A 16,087-nucleotide genomic window follows, 5' to 3' on the forward strand; every position below is an offset into this window, starting at 1 on the left:
AAAAGCGCTAAAATATGATATAACTTGACGACCAAAACTAGCCGTCTGAAGAACAAGAGACAGGGTCAATTTTAGCAAAAGTAAGTTCCGATAATAAGGCCAAGCATGCCTAGAAGTGCAAAAAGAGAAACTCATCGCCGTAGTATGATTAAATCGTGTTGAATACAGCACACACTCCATATAATAAGATTAAAAATATAGTTATCGATATATTTCATATCAATCTGGCGTGGTAATGCTACCGATGGGTGCCGACGAGACATCAGAACGAAGAATCAAAGCAGTAATAGAACAAGCATAACTTTATTGTTTGCGTGTCGGCGTGATGACATCCTGAAAGAATGTCTGAACGATCGATTTAGATCGACAAAACATGTTTCCATAAGAAAGATTTCAAGAAACATTAACCTCTCATTCGAGCCGCCATTACTTGAAATATTGACTTCACAAATATGTCGTTTAGCGCTCTAAAGTCCAAATTAATGCAATATGAGACGTGCCATTTTGGGTTAACCACCACCTGACGGATCAACGATTGGACAAACGTATCACCGACAGGCCAATCGCATAATGCCTTCCATGAGATGGACGGAATAAAACCAATTGTTGCTGTGTTTTATTCGATAGATAATATGTTCCTTTTCAAGAATGATTACATAAATTTAGATGATCACTTATGCATTAAACAAATACTACCAACCAATATCATCTATATAAATTATAATATTACCAGTAGAAATAATATTACAACAGTAACAAAGTCTTGCAGACATGTAAATTCTAGCCGTTACATAGGTTTAACGTGTTTTCAACACAACTGATTTCAATGAAATGTTAGAAAGCCTTGTCATATCTTGGGGGAGGGGTAGATGGAGTATTCGAGGAACCATAAAATCCATATGAAGGTGGTGGTGGCAGTTGACCTTGGAAACCAAAAGGCTGGTTTCGTTGTTGATTCAGTTCCCGTTGAAGGCGAAGTTGCTCTTGTAGTAGTCTGTTTTCTTCTTGCAGGGCTTGAACATTGGCATTTGTTGTTCCTGGATTGTTGAAACCTCCCCCGGTAGTGAACATATAGGGATCGTTTAATCCAAAACCACCACCTGTGTTTGTTATCACAGTAGCAGTTCCTGCGCCGTTGGGCTGGTGAATCATGATCACAGCACCTCGATTACGGTTCATTTGAACACCATACGTGCAGATGATACAATATCCGTAAATGCTTACAGCTAGCTCCAGTATACAGCCGACTATTATTGCTGCAGCCAGTACTTTTATCGTACCTTGATATGGAATCTCCTTTTCGAAAATTGATGTTGAAATGGCAAAACCCCCAATTCCAGCCATGATGAAGCCAACAAAGCAACCCGCAAAATGGAATGCGGACACAATATACTGAACAGTCATCTGTAAAAAAAACATAATATGTTGGTGAGGTTGAAACATGTGTTTCATAATGGCCCTAAAGCTCTTACCTGAATTCAAGGTAACGAATTGTCAAACACCTGAACTAATGACCTTGTTTTTGACCAAATAAAATCACAGCCTTAAGAAATAAATGTGGCTCACAGGGTTTATATATGGGTGTTCTTAGATAAGACATGGTGATTTATTTTTTGGACTTTGATTTAAGATTCGAACTTGGCCTTCATAATGTCAAGAAAAACACTCTCACCAACTTTCATCAATATTTGACCACAAATGTAGCCTCTTAAGAGGCAATAATGTTTTTTTTAAATAATATTTGATGTGGTGACCAAGCTTTTGGGTGCATGTGACCTAAAATAAAACTCAGCCTAGATATTGCTGAGAAAAGAAATTCATCAAAACTAAACGAAACATGTGAATACTTTAATTATTACCAGTAAAGGTAGACATGACATGATACACAATGCTTGATATAAGGTGACCACAACAACTCACTATGAGAGGAGCTAAAAATAAGTGCAAGCAGTAATACATATTTTTTTCTCAGGATTTAGAGAGGTATTACATATGAATTGTTCACTGAGGCATAAAATAAAAACACTTTCAGGTTCTTCCTAATTAATTAATTTAATAAAAATTATCAATATATTAATCATATAGAGTTGTTAAGAGGCATTTATGCTCTCTTGTTTTATTCAGAACATTGGTACCTACAAAAAATAATTATACAGTACCTAAAAACTAAAAATATAATCACTTGTGCACCTTATCTTCTAATACTGTATTATCAACATAATATCTTACATATAACAAGAACTTGCCTTTAACGTACGTTTTGAAATATCTATATTTATACACAATAATAAAGAAAGAAATATGCTGCGTCATGCAAAAGTTGGTCTTATACCATATTCGGCAGGTATAGCCCATGACCAGACTGGGCAGATGCACATGACCCATTTTTGCATGGTGGTTCTAAAATTATCACAAAACAAATTCTTACCACGCAAACAAATTCTCTCTTCTTAATCTCGTTTTCCTGACTACTAGGTCCTTTTACAACAATATACGTGCACATCAGAGCTTGTAGGAGACCCTGCAATAAATCAAATTTGCAAATGAGACATCAAGAGAGATATAGGGTTTTCCTAAGGTTTGACCCAGTGATTATCTACAACCACACTTGACCAAGAATTAAACTTCGCCAAGGTATTGTCAAGATTCTGACCAAGTTTCATCAAGATTGAGTCATGCATTTGGCTTATTGTGTGGTTAAAACGTTTTACTAAGACTTTCCTTTGTAACCTTAGTATTTATCATACTTGACCAAGATTCAAACTTGTTCTGACTATTGTCCATACTAACATTCTGACTAGTTTTCCTAAATATAAATGTAGAAACTAGAATGGTTACAAGATGTTCGAAAGATTTCACCTTATGACCTAGTTGTTTACCCAAGTTCAAACAGACTTGATTTTGGTCTAGATATTTTCTATATAAAAGTTATGACCAAGTTTCATCAAAATTAAGTCATAAATGTGTTCTCTGGAGATGATTTGTTTCACAATATTTTTCTACCATTTCACCAATGGACCTAGAATTTTAACCACCTGACCCAGAATCGACTTTGGCAAGATATTGTCTTAGCTAGTAGTCTGTCTAAGTTTCAACATTTAATTGTCAGGTATTGTCTTTGCAATTAATGACTAGGCTTATATAAAAGTTTAGCATAAGTTCTTTTAGGAACAATCTTTCTTGAGTTTCAGTATTCCTATATATCAGTCTTGGTGACCAATTGACTAAACAATAGGCAACAATATAATTATACACAACATTGTACACAATAATTATACACAACAAGAGGGCCATGGTGGACCTAGGTCGCTCAGCAAAGTAGTATTAACGTTAAGCAAGGGTTGTTAATGTGTTTTGAGAAAAGAAAGGGTTTGTTGTTTTGGCAGATATATACATATATGCGTTAACGGTAGTTTTGTGTGTGTGTTTTTATGTTTTTTTTAAATATACATTTGTTACCCGTTGCGAGAAAGCTATACTTTTGTATTTTGGATAAAAGTAATATGAGGACTATAATGCGAATTTGTGCTAGAAATTCAACATTGATGTTCTTTTAAGGTACAAAAGTTTTCATCACTTGATCTTTGTTATAGTTACAAATTTGTTCACATATAGAAGTAAAAACACACACAAGACATTGGAAAATTAATCATATCAAAACAACTGTCAAACTATATGTAATTTAAATGCACAAAAAATATGTTGCATAAATACATTATTTTGGCAAAAACAACTGCCAAATCAACTTTTCCTTTTAACCATACAGTTTTTTGTGCTTCTTATAAGATGTAATAAATTGTTTACTACCAAATTGTTCACATTTTTGACATAGTGTTTTTAAACAACTGGAACAATTTTCAGACTCACCTTGCAAAGATATTTCCAATTGAAACAACAATAAAACCTGTTAAAATCACAAATCTTTGATAGTCACACACACACACTACTGACTGACTGCAATCTGTAGGCCTAAAATATTTCAAGTTGTTATCAATCTTATGAATGTCCATCTGACATTAAGACAAAGGTCTTTGATTGGAGTGCCCAGTGTATTGGGCCTGGCCCAATTTACAAGCGGCTGTTAGCCTGTTACACAATAATCAGATTGCTTTTTAAGAAGGCATCAATTAACACTATTGTACTGCAGCAATGTAAGTACAGGTATAAATGAGTTTTATAGAGAGAAGGATACGTGAATGAAAGGTCGAATACGATTCATATGTATCAATTCTGGTTGTTTTATTGCTTTCACCACTATGTTGAATTTCTGCAAAAATAAAGATAACAATATGAAGTACCGGTAATGGCAATAAATAATTTGAGCAATGCAATCATTAAAATTAGATATTTGCGTTGTTGTTTATGTTTCTGAATCCATAACCAGAATCATCATCATTATTATCATCATCATTGTGCACCAACATCTTCATTTAAACAAGAGTGTTAACACGGTTTTAATATCATAAGAACGAATATTCGGACCAAGTTCCATTAAAATTGGACTGTAAATGTGACTTCTAGAGTGTAAACAAGGTTTTACTATAGCCGTATAAAGAAAACTTCCCCGCCCCCTGGCGGCCATGTTTTTCAACGGACCAGAACCATTGTCTAACTCAGCTGAGCTATCATAAGAACAAATGTTCTGACTGAATTTCATGAAGATTGGAATATAAATGTGACTCCTAGAGTGTTAACAAGGTTTTACAATAGCCATATTAGGAAATCTCCACCGCCCCCTCTGGCAGCCATATTTTACAACGGACCGGAACCATTTTCAAACTTAACCGAGCTATCATTGTGACAATTGTTAAAACCAAGTTTCATGTAACTTCTAGAGTGTTAACAAGGTTTTACTCAACGAATCTGAACCATTTTATAACTCAGCCAAGATATCATAAGAACAAATGTTCTGACCAAGTTTCATGAAGATTGGACTAAAAAGAGGACTTCTAGAGTGTTAACAATTTTTTACTATAGCCATTTACGGAAAACTGCCCCGCCCACTAGTGGCCATGATTTTCCAACTGACCGGAACCATTTTCGAAATAAGCTGAGATATAATTAGAACAAATGTTCTGAAAAAAGTTTTATGAAGATTGGACAATAAATGTGACTTCCAGAGTGTTAACCACTTTTTCTTTAATTTGACCTAGTGAGCTAGTTTTTTACCTCATGTGACCCAGTTTCGAACTCGACCAAGTTATCATAGAAAAAAAATCTTCCGACCAAGTTTCATGAAGATCAGACAATAAATGTGGCTTCTAGAGTGTTAACTAGGCAAAATTTTGACCTCTGACGACGGAAAGGTGATCCCAAAAGCTCACTATGAGAAGATGTGCTCAGGTGAGCTAAAAACATAATTGAAGCTAGGCTCACCACATTGGAAAACAAAGTGGAAAGCATTGGGAATTTGAACCGGTGGCACACCGAGCCTAACACTAAGCTCAGAATTAATCACAAACACATTTGTATACAAAAAGTAACCTCACATGAGCCTTGTTTTACAAATTAAAAACGCTAAAAGACAATTTAAATTTGACTTAATTGCAATTTCATTACTTAATGGTTGTATTTTTAACATGTACGAGAATGACAGAATAACAATTTCCCAATTCAAAAATGTAACATCTAAAGCAAAATTTTCTTCTAAAATCAAACCTCGTGATCCAAGCTTTGGCACTATTTGACATATGTACAAGACCTACATATCAAAAAGATAAATCTTCTTACATGTACCAAACTTTATCAAGATTGTGCAAACCCTTGTGGCCCCTATGGTGCTATATGTTGATGATGCACACTACCGGGCCCCGACAAAAACACTGATCACCATAGCTCAACCTAAAGCACTTTGTGCAAAAAAAAGGTTTTACAGGCCATTTTTTACGGTGTTAACAAAATTACGTTTCAATTTAATAACATGAAAAAGTGTAAGTAGTTCACCGTATAAACTTATAACATTTAATGCTAACCATCTGACCAATGGACCAACAAACAAACCAACACAGTGAATCCATTATTTTCTGTCTTTTTAGGATAGGGTTGGGGGGTAAAATCACAAGTAACAAGAGTTGTCACCATAGGATGAAATATGTTCCCTATAAACGCTTTGATAGAAGTTATAAGCATTTTTCAAAACCTAAACGCAGATTTCAAAACTTAAACGCGGACCCTAAGTTCAAGGTAAAGGTCACAGTAGTCAAAATTTTTGTACGTATGGATAGGCCTTGTCCATATACACATGCATACCAAATATGAAGGTTATATCTCGATGGACATAGAAGTTATGAGCATTTTTTCGAAACCTAAACGCAGATTTCGAAACCTAAACGCGGACCCTAAGTTCAAGGTCAATGTCACATGGGTCAAAATTTGTGTGCGTATGGAATGGTCTTGTCTATATACACATGCATACCAAATATGAAGGTTATATATCAAGGGACATCGACGTTATGAGCAGTTTTCGAAACCTAAACGCAGATTTTGAAACCTAAACGCGGACCCTAAGTGCAAGGTCAAGGTCACAGGAGTCAAAATTTTTGTGCGCATGGAAAGGCCTTGTGCATATACACACGCATACCAAATATGAAGGTTATATCTCAAGAGACATAGAAGTTATGAGCATTTTTTTCGAAACCTAAACGCAGATTTTGAAACCTAAACGCGGACCCTAAGTTCAAGGTCACAGGGGTCAACATTTTTGTGCGTATGGAAAGGCCTTGTCCATATACACATGCATACGAAATATGAATGTTACATCTGAAGCGACAAAGCAGTTATGAGCATTTTTCGAAACTAAAAGCAAAGTGTGACGGACAGACGGACAGACGGACGGACAGACGGACAGTGCGATCACTATATGCCCTCCTTCGGGGGCATAACAACTATAATAAAAGATCGTACCAGAAATCCCCCAGTGAATCCGCCAATGAAGTAAGGAAGGCCAAACCCATTGTCTGGGTACTTTATGGCCGAAATAAAGCCAATTATAAGCAAGCCAACTGACAGTAGCCCAAAGAGGCCTGCAACAACCTTGTATCTGTCAATGGCAGCTTTACAAGCATCCTCTGGAACAAAACAGGAAAAATAATTATTTTAGGAGGGTTTCAATTAAATTTGGTCAAAATCATATGTGGAAACTACTGTCCCCAATTTTGAAACATTTACTCAAAGTAACTCAACAATGTGCTTAATAAAAGATGTAAAAATAAACATGTGTTAAAGTTTTCAAAGGCATGCCAAAGGTATGCCTTTAAAATTGATTAAAGTGAAGGTTTTCATTGTGTTTTAGTGTTGTTTTTTACTTCAAAGCCCAATACAGACTCAAAATCAATGACTACTTTGTAAAATATTTCATAAAATAAAGTGAACCCATACAAAATCAGTGTTCCTAATAGCAATGGCCAAAATTTCAACGCTAGATGTGGTACATGTATGGAAACTAAGATTTAATGAGATGCAAAATGCTCGTTTTTATTGTTTGTGTAACAATAAAAATAAAAATGATATATTCCATGTGAATTTCCAGCAACTATAGCCGAACATTTATGAGCGAACACGAGATTGGCTTTGGACAGCGTTGAAAGCAGGACATAGTTCTCATTTTTTTCCCCGAAGCCAATCTCACGTTGAAATTTTGGATATTGTTAAAAGGAACACTTTTTAATAGACTTATTAAATTCAAAATTCCAAAATCTGTGAACAAGTCCATTTCACTTTTCAAATAAAACCAGTATTACCAAGTAGAATGACACAGAAATAAATACATATATTTTTTTAATAAACACAATTCTATTATAAGAATTTATAATTTTGGAATTTTGAATATTTTCATTGAATATGTTTACTAACAAATCCACCAGTATTAACAATTGTATTAACAAGAAAAAACTTGATTAAAACATATTTTCTTCCCGGTATTCAAACTAGGGTCCTCTGTAAGCAAAAGCAAAAGTTTGAGCGTTACCACTGAGCCATGCAGGTTTTAATGTGTCAGACAGCGAAATCACGCTTTTTCAGTACTCAACTTATTTTTCAAATTAAGGAAGAAAGCGTTACAAATGATTTATTATTATTTTACGCATGTCATAATAATGAAATTCAGTTATGAACTAATGTTGAACATTTTTCTAAGTCAGGAATGTTATTTTACTTTTTCAAACATAATGCTTTTATGACAGTTACTTTGGAAGTCTGCATTTTAACAAATTTTGTACAGGTAAAACGAATTTTCACATTAGAGGGACCCTTCAATGCAAAGACCTAGCAATATTGATAGGTCTTTGTTCAATGTTAAAATTATTTTTGTATTTTCATTTTAACTGCTTGAATACTAGGTCAGATTTATATGTAATTTCACTATCTTAAGACTTAAAAACTAACTTAGCTAAAAAAACAATGTCATTTGGTAAAAAAAATTACACGAAATTATTCATCCACGCAATCTTACCTTCTGTTGTCATTTTGATGTTTGATTATGTTGTGTTTAATGTGTTACGGTTAAACTAAATTTTCAGCAAATGATTTATTTCACAATTGCAAAGTATCTCAATAATGTCCATTTAGTATTTACTATGATATGAATAAATGGGTAATCCCTTTATTTCGCAATTCTCAATTATGTCAATAATGTTTTGAAATGTTCATTGGTTTGTTTACTCTGTTGTTGGGTGTAGTTTTTGGAGTAGGCTACACACAACTGAAAACTTTGCGTTAAGTGTAAATAACGTTGAGTATATTATTTCATATAATCACATTATATAGACATTAACGACGTTAACGATGTTAACAACTGTTGACTAATCTATGTTATATATAGCTGAAATAATTCGCGTTCAGAATAAATCCGAGAGTCTGCCAAAGCAAAAGTCATCAAAATACTCTATGGCGGCAATTAATATTGACTTTGTTATATATAGTTCTGTAATATTTACAAGACTAACATAAATTTCTATTGTGTTTGTACTATCCAAAATTTAAGGTGGTATCACAGCTGAATATTTAAATGTAGATTTGTAGTTAAATGCACAATAGACAGGTACTAACGAGGTACATCGGCATACTAATTTGAGCATTCAAATTAATTTTCAGAAATTGTGTTTGATACTTTAAAAATACCCCTTCTTTAGGTCCAGAGCGGGTCTTATGTGAAAATTGTATTTTGCTTATAAATATATGTATAATGAAGTAAAGAGATGTGTTAGTTGCAATAACTATGCAACGATTGGTTTTCGTTCTTTATAGAGAACTAGTACATATTTTAAACAACAGTAATTCATCTGGTATGCACCCAGACATAATCCCCCCCCCCCAAAAAAAAATAAAAATAAATAAATATGTTTGCAAATGAACTGGCATTTAAATCCGATAGTGCTTTTGGCCAACAAACAAAGAACGATGCACGTTCTCATTTGTGAATTATAAAAACTATTTGTTTATACTTGTGTCCATTTGACTAGAATGTCTCAATAAACCGCTTTTGTCTTAATAATTCACTTGAGTCGCAAACTGAACCAAATTTTGGTTCACATGCTGGATAGACAATATATAATATGATCAACAGCACATGCATCCGTAAGAAATGCTATTTTTCGTTCGCGCGCCCATTATTTTTGCAATCGACGTCGTTTCAGCGTTCTAACTGGTTTGCAGGGGACAATTGGTTTGTCATGCAAGAACGACAAAAAACGCACCAAAACTAGAAATATGTTTTTCCGTCTTTCTGTTTGAAGAAGGGAAATAGCTATAAAGGAGTAACATGACAACGTATTTGTAGTTGTGGCGTGTTATAGTTGTTTGCGTTCCATTCCATCAGAATGTCTTACGTAGGGCACGAAACCACAAATATCACACGCGACACCTGGCGAAAGAATCTATACTCCTTGAAACACAATACACAGCATAACTGGCGTCCCTTGTACACATATAGAAGAACGCTACACCAGTAAATCGCAACATGAAATGCTTTGTTCAATGTAGCATTAAGTCACGCATTTCCTCTCTACATTTCAATTTGTTAAGAAAGTTTGAGTTATGGGTAGAATAATTAGACACTCAGAGTGTCTAGTTATACTACTCATATAGAGAATACTAGGTCGGTGCCGAATAAAGCAAAGTTTATTCTGCGAGGCTTAGAAAATCTGAACCACGAGCCTTGGCGAGTGGATCAGATTTTCCTGCCGAGCAAAATAAACTTTGCTTTATTCGGCACCGACCTAGTATTCGATTTATCCCATCAATTTTCTTAGTCGTAAATTATTTCTTTTAAAATAGAATAGGAAAATCGAACTACACGGAAAATCCCAAAGTTATTTTAAGCAAACATTGTTTCATTATTTTAATCGTGCCGAGCCTAATACATTACAAAAAGATCAGTAACTAACCTGTTTTTCTGTTTATCATACCTCTACGTCCCCGATTTTAAAGAAATAATGAAAAAAACACACTAAACAACTGCAGCTTTAGCGTGAAAGAACATGCATTGTGTCGTATGACGTGTTAATAATGCCGTCACGAGTACGCGCACTTAATATTTGTAAATAATGTTTTTTTTTGCTTTTTGAGTTGCATTATTTGTTAAAAATATATTACATCTTGGTATCAAATTGTTTGTTTTGTTGAATCTGATTCGATTTTACTAAAAATGATTACTTTATAGTTGATTCCGAGTAATATGACCATTCTCCGCCGCGCGTGACAGCTTTATTTCAGCACTGCCGAAATAGAGGAAAATTTATTCGATAGTGGTTTATTTCGACAATGCACGTCTGATGATGGGATCGATAGAGAATACTAGGTCGGTGCCGAATAAAGCAAAGTTTATTTTGCGAGGCTTAGAAAATCTGAACCACGAGCCTTGGCGAGTGGTTCAGATTTTCCTGCCGAGCAAAATAAACTTTGCTTTATTCGGCACCGACCTAGTATTCGATTTAGCCCATCAATTTTCTTAGTCGTAAATTATTTCTTTAAAAATAAAATAGAAATTTCGAACTACACGGACAATCCCAAAGTTACTTTAAGCAAACATTAATTCATTATTTTAATCGTGCCGAGCCTAATACATCACAAAAAGATCAGTAACTAACCTGTTTTTCTGTTTATCATACCTCTACGTCCCCGATTTTTAAGAAATAATGAAAAAAACACACTAAACAACTGCAGCTTTAGCGTGAAAAATCGGGAAAGAACATTCATTGTGTCGTATGAAGTTTTAATAATGACGTCACGAGTTCGCGCACTTAATATTTGTAAATAATGTTTTTTTTGCTTTTTGAGTTGCAATATTTGTTAAAAATATATTACATCTTGGTATCAAATTGTTTGTTTTGTTGAATCTGATTCGATTTTACTAAAAATGATTACTTTATAGTTGATTCCGAGTAATATGACCATTCTCCGCCGCGCGTGACAGCTATATTTCAGCACTGCCGAAATGGAGGAAAATTTATTCCACAGTGGTTTATTTCGACGATGCACGTCTGATGATCGGATAAAATTCAAACTTTCTTAACAAGTGAGTGACTCTGATAAGTTTGGGTTTTCCCGTTTGTAAAATTATACCGGTCTACCTGAGTAGAAAGTAGTTTGTAAGTGCATTGTCAAAAACAAAAAGATTTTTGTTTAACTAAAGAAAGTCTCGGGTGATATTATAATTTGAATAAGTTCGACTGCTTGCGCGATTTTAGAAATGTGTATTGCCTAAATACAACCAAGTACAACTGAATAGCTGGTTGTAAACAATACATGCATGATAAGCTCATGAAATGCCTCTAAAACGGTATGATACGAAAATCGTTTGTATTTTCCTGTCTAAGCCAGTGACCAACAGCTTTAATAGTTTCAGCCGAACTCTGAACAAACCGGTCTAAATGCATGTGCGTAAAGTGTCGTCCCATATTAGACATCAGCACATGCTTCTCATGAACAACAGTTTCCTCCTAAACTAAAGTTCAGTTTAGAAGATACTTCATATACACAGAACATTGAATTAAAGGGGAAAGTGTCGATCCTGATAAGCCTTAAATATACAATAAATTTCGCATCACGGAATGTTATTTCTTTCTTATAAAAATACCGATAACGATTTTATCGGTCGAAAACGCTTTAGAAATAATTGGCCATATTTTAAAATACAAGATTCGTAAACAATTGTCATGTTCAGAAAACTTCATACAACTGGTACATCCAAGCGAAGATATATTGAAACCACAAAACAATATACAATGTACCAAAAAGTAGACTGCGCTTTCCGGTTCATGTAATAATTAATAAAAAATGCATTACGTTTGACACTACTTTTAAGGAACCTCCGGAGGACCCTTAAATATTAAGGAAAAAACTAACGTAGCGTCCATTTTAACGCGGAATTCTGTTTTCAAGCAGAGAAGTTAGAAATCATCACAATCGGTGGGTGTATCTTATTTCTTTCCATAAATTTATCGATAGTGCAGTTGATTTAAATAGTTATTGTTTCTACCCGTTTATATTTGCTAGCGAGACAGGAAGTTGCAATGTTTACTTCCGTATGTAAAAAAAATAAGGAATTGATAACATTTATATCGAGGAAGTTTTCGCACGTTGGTTTCAAGCTGTTATTTTGTTATACAAATGTATACACTGATTTAAAAGCAGTTGATGTGAACTGTTTTTGTGTTTATGAAAGAATCACACTTGTTTGTTTGAGTCAGTAACGAGGAAAATCAGGAAATGTTGAATTGGGTTTACGGTCATTTCGTAGCATAGCCGTTTCGTACTCGTAGCTACGCATTTTCAGTTATTTCGTAAGCACTAATCGATCATTTTGTAACCAAATCGGTTATTTTGTAACCAGTAATTAAAACTGATTATGTTTTCCATTATCAATTCAATTGCCATTTTTAACGTTATGTTACAAAATGACAGACGCCCAATCCCCCCATTGTATTGAATTTGGAGATGAAAAAACAACATTGGCGTTTCGGAATATCCGGTCACCAAGATGATACTGTATGAAATAAAGGTTACAAATCTTGCTGGGCTTAATCTATACTATATCGGGACAAACACTGTTCCAGTATTTGTATGTACTTTGCCTTGCAAGATAATGTAAATCAATCCATAAATGGCAGGATATATTTGATGGTAAGTTACTTTTCTACCATATAGCAATTCATACAGTACATTTTGATATTTTCAACATTTTGGTTATACAGCTTGCAGCAAAATGGCAGTTCACGAGTATCGTGAGCGAATGGACATTGCACAGTTGACGAATGATGATATGTACAAGAGATATCGTGTCAACCATGCCATATTGGCATATATAATTGCCCAGCTGGATGCTGCCTTAGCACCCAATACTGACAGGAACCACAGCCTATCTACTGGCTACAAGGTCTTGATCACACTGAGGTACCTGGCTACCGGTGTGATACAGCTCAACACCGGTGATCTGCACTCTGTAGCTCAATCAAGTGTTTCGAGAGCAGTCTCTCAAACACTTGATGCACTGAGCTCCAAAGATGTTGTGAGGAGATTCCCAACAACCATCGAGTTATTAAACAGGAATAAACAAGGATTTTTTCATATTGCTAGGTACTTCACTTTATAAGATATATGTTGTTTCCATTTCTGATAATGAAACTACTTATAAAATAGGAATATCATATAAGTGTGTTAAATTGTGCCCTTGCAACAGGTATTTGTTCAATTTATTAACAACTGCATTTTTTGCATGTTGTTTTAATTGGATTCCCAAATGTGATCGGTGTCATAGATTGGACTCATGTACAGATCCAGGCACCATCTATTGATGAACCCATGTACGTGAACAGAATGGGTTACCATTCTATCAACACACAGGTAATGTTTCTTGTGAAATATGTCACAAAGTGAATCGTATGTTGTAAACCATTGTGTTTTTAACAGATTGTGTATTCCCCATATGAAAAGACATTGTGCATTGTGATAAAACTCTTTTATTGTTTGACTTTCTTTTTGCACACACTGCCATTTAATTGTATTATTGTTGATTTTAACCCTTTTATTGTTTTACTTTCTTTACGCACACAGTGTCATTAAATTGTAGTATTGTTGATTTTATTAGCAAGGCTGTTTTCCGAGAAAACCCGAGCTATTGTCATAGCCAGCTCGCCGTCCGCCGTCCACCCTAGCGTCGTGCTAAAACCTTAACATTGGCTCTAAAATTCACCTACAACTTTGAAACTTCATATGTAGATGTACATTGATGAGTTCTACACACCACACTCATTTTGGGTCACAAGGTCAAAGGTCAAGGTCTCTGTGACCTCTTAAAAAAAACAAAAACAAACGTTTTTTTTGCACCCAAGCTTGGCACCCGTTATGCGGTGCTCTTGTCTACATTATAGCTGCTTGAGTCAAGTGCGATACTTAAAAGTCATTTACTACCTTATTAACACCCATCTGAAATGGATGGATGTTATTTGGCAGTGTCCGTCAAAAAAAATTAAGAGCTGTTTCACAGTAATTGAAGTTTGGAGTTTTGTCCCCTTAATTGATTTTGTGCCTCCAAAGCTCTGTCTCATTCACCTCATATAAATTCTATGAATTTGCTTGTTTCAGATTGTGTTTGATCATAATGACATGATAATGGACGTTGTCGCCAGATGGCCAGGAAGTACCCACGATAGCAGAATCCTTAGAGGAAGTGGGCTGTGGCAAGTTTTCGATAGAAACCTGCTTCCACAGAATGACCACTTTCTTCTGGGAGATAGTGGGTATCCCTGCAAACGCTGGCTGTTGACGCCTCATGTAAGACCAGCTAATAACGCTCAGGAAGCGTATTACAGGTCAGTGTAAAAAGATAAATGGAACAGAACATAATATTTTATTTTGACTTAATCATGCAGCTCATCGCCAAAAGCATGTTTAAATAATGTTATTAACATACCATTTTTTTAAATCTGGTATTTATAATGGAATCATAAAGCGATAACATAAAAAATGTTATTTTAACTTCTTTTAAACACAGGGTACACAAGTTGACAAGGAGCAAGATTGAACGGGGCATAGGACAGCTTAAACGCAGATGGGGAATTCTGCATGGAGAAGTTAGACTTGCTCCAGAAAAAACGTGCAAGTAAATATTTTTTTTTCGGACAATAGACACCATTATTAAATTTTAGTAAAGTGTCGGTAACTTGGATGTAATAAATGTAAAATCTCATCATTTAATCAAATATTGAGTTATGCATTGTTTTCAAAAAATGATAAACATTAAAATTAATGTACATTTTAATTAATACAAATTAAAAGGATTGTTTGTTGCAAAGAATGCCTTTAAATAGGATTTTATCTGTAAACATTATAAATAACAAGAAATTTGTTTGTCAGAAACACTATGTCCCCTTGTACACCGCTTTGACCTTTGACCTTGAAGGATGACCTTGACCTTTCACCACTCAAAATGTGCAGCTCTATGAGATATACATGCATGCCAAATATGAAGTTGCTATCTTCAATATAGCAAAAGTTATGGCAAAATGTTAAAGTTGGCACATACAGACAGACCAACAGACCAACCAACAGACAGGGTAAAAACAATATGTCCCCCACTATAGTGGTGGGGGACATAAAAATACATTTTTACTGTGAAAGCGTTATTAATTGCAAGATAATCAACATTGTATTTGACAGGGTGATCATTGCGTGAGCAGTTTTGGACAATATCTGCAAGCTTTATGGGGTACGGGATTTATGTGTAAACAATATCAATAAAAATATCTTTTTACTGTGAAAGTGGTATATATTGCTAAACAACAATATTTTGATACGTATGATTGCTGAATCTAGCCTTATCAACCTTGTGGAAAGACATGTCAATATCTTCGAAGTCGGGATGCGTCTCTCCCATTATTTGCGTAAGAAGCAAGGAATCTTGTAGCGAAAAGTTTGGATTGCGTTTCCTTTTCTCTTCCATTTTGACAGTTTTGACAAACTGCCGTCTGCTATAAACATCCGGTATCGCTTCAGTGCTATTTTAAGATCCACCAAAAACCCAAACGCCGACAGTGGGAATTACAAATAAAACATGGCATTTAATGCTGCTTAAATTCACAAGCATTGTATG

At 34.8% G+C, this 16,087-nt stretch overlaps 2 protein-coding genes across 8 annotated transcripts in view; one reads left to right on the forward strand and one right to left on the reverse strand.

Annotated features, from left to right (window-relative positions):
• The window catches only part of LOC127855831 (glycine--tRNA ligase-like), a 254,818-nt gene that overhangs the window by 176,668 nt on the left and 62,063 nt on the right, over nucleotides 1–16,087 (forward strand). The gene's annotated exons all lie outside the window — the stretch shown is intronic.
• On the reverse strand, nucleotides 601–8,669 carry LOC127855845 (uncharacterized). Of its 2 annotated transcripts, none has more exons than XM_052391732.1 (4): nucleotides 8,450–8,669; nucleotides 7,033–7,067; nucleotides 2,429–2,521; nucleotides 601–1,404 (listed from the first exon to the last, which is right to left on the reverse strand). In XM_052391732.1, the coding sequence occupies exons 1-4, from the start codon at nucleotides 8,460–8,462 to the stop codon at nucleotides 835–837; spliced, it is 711 nt and encodes a 236-aa protein (XP_052247692.1). In that variant the 5' UTR covers nucleotides 8,463–8,669; the 3' UTR covers nucleotides 601–834. The 2 variants fall into 2 exon arrangements, with proteins under 2 accessions (XP_052247692.1, XP_052247691.1); XM_052391731.1 differs by having other exon boundaries at nucleotides 6,904–7,067.

Source organism: Dreissena polymorpha, chromosome 13 (genome assembly GCF_020536995.1).
Source record: "Dreissena polymorpha isolate Duluth1 chromosome 13, UMN_Dpol_1.0, whole genome shotgun sequence".
NCBI classification, from domain to species: domain Eukaryota; kingdom Metazoa; phylum Mollusca; class Bivalvia; order Myida; family Dreissenidae; genus Dreissena; species Dreissena polymorpha.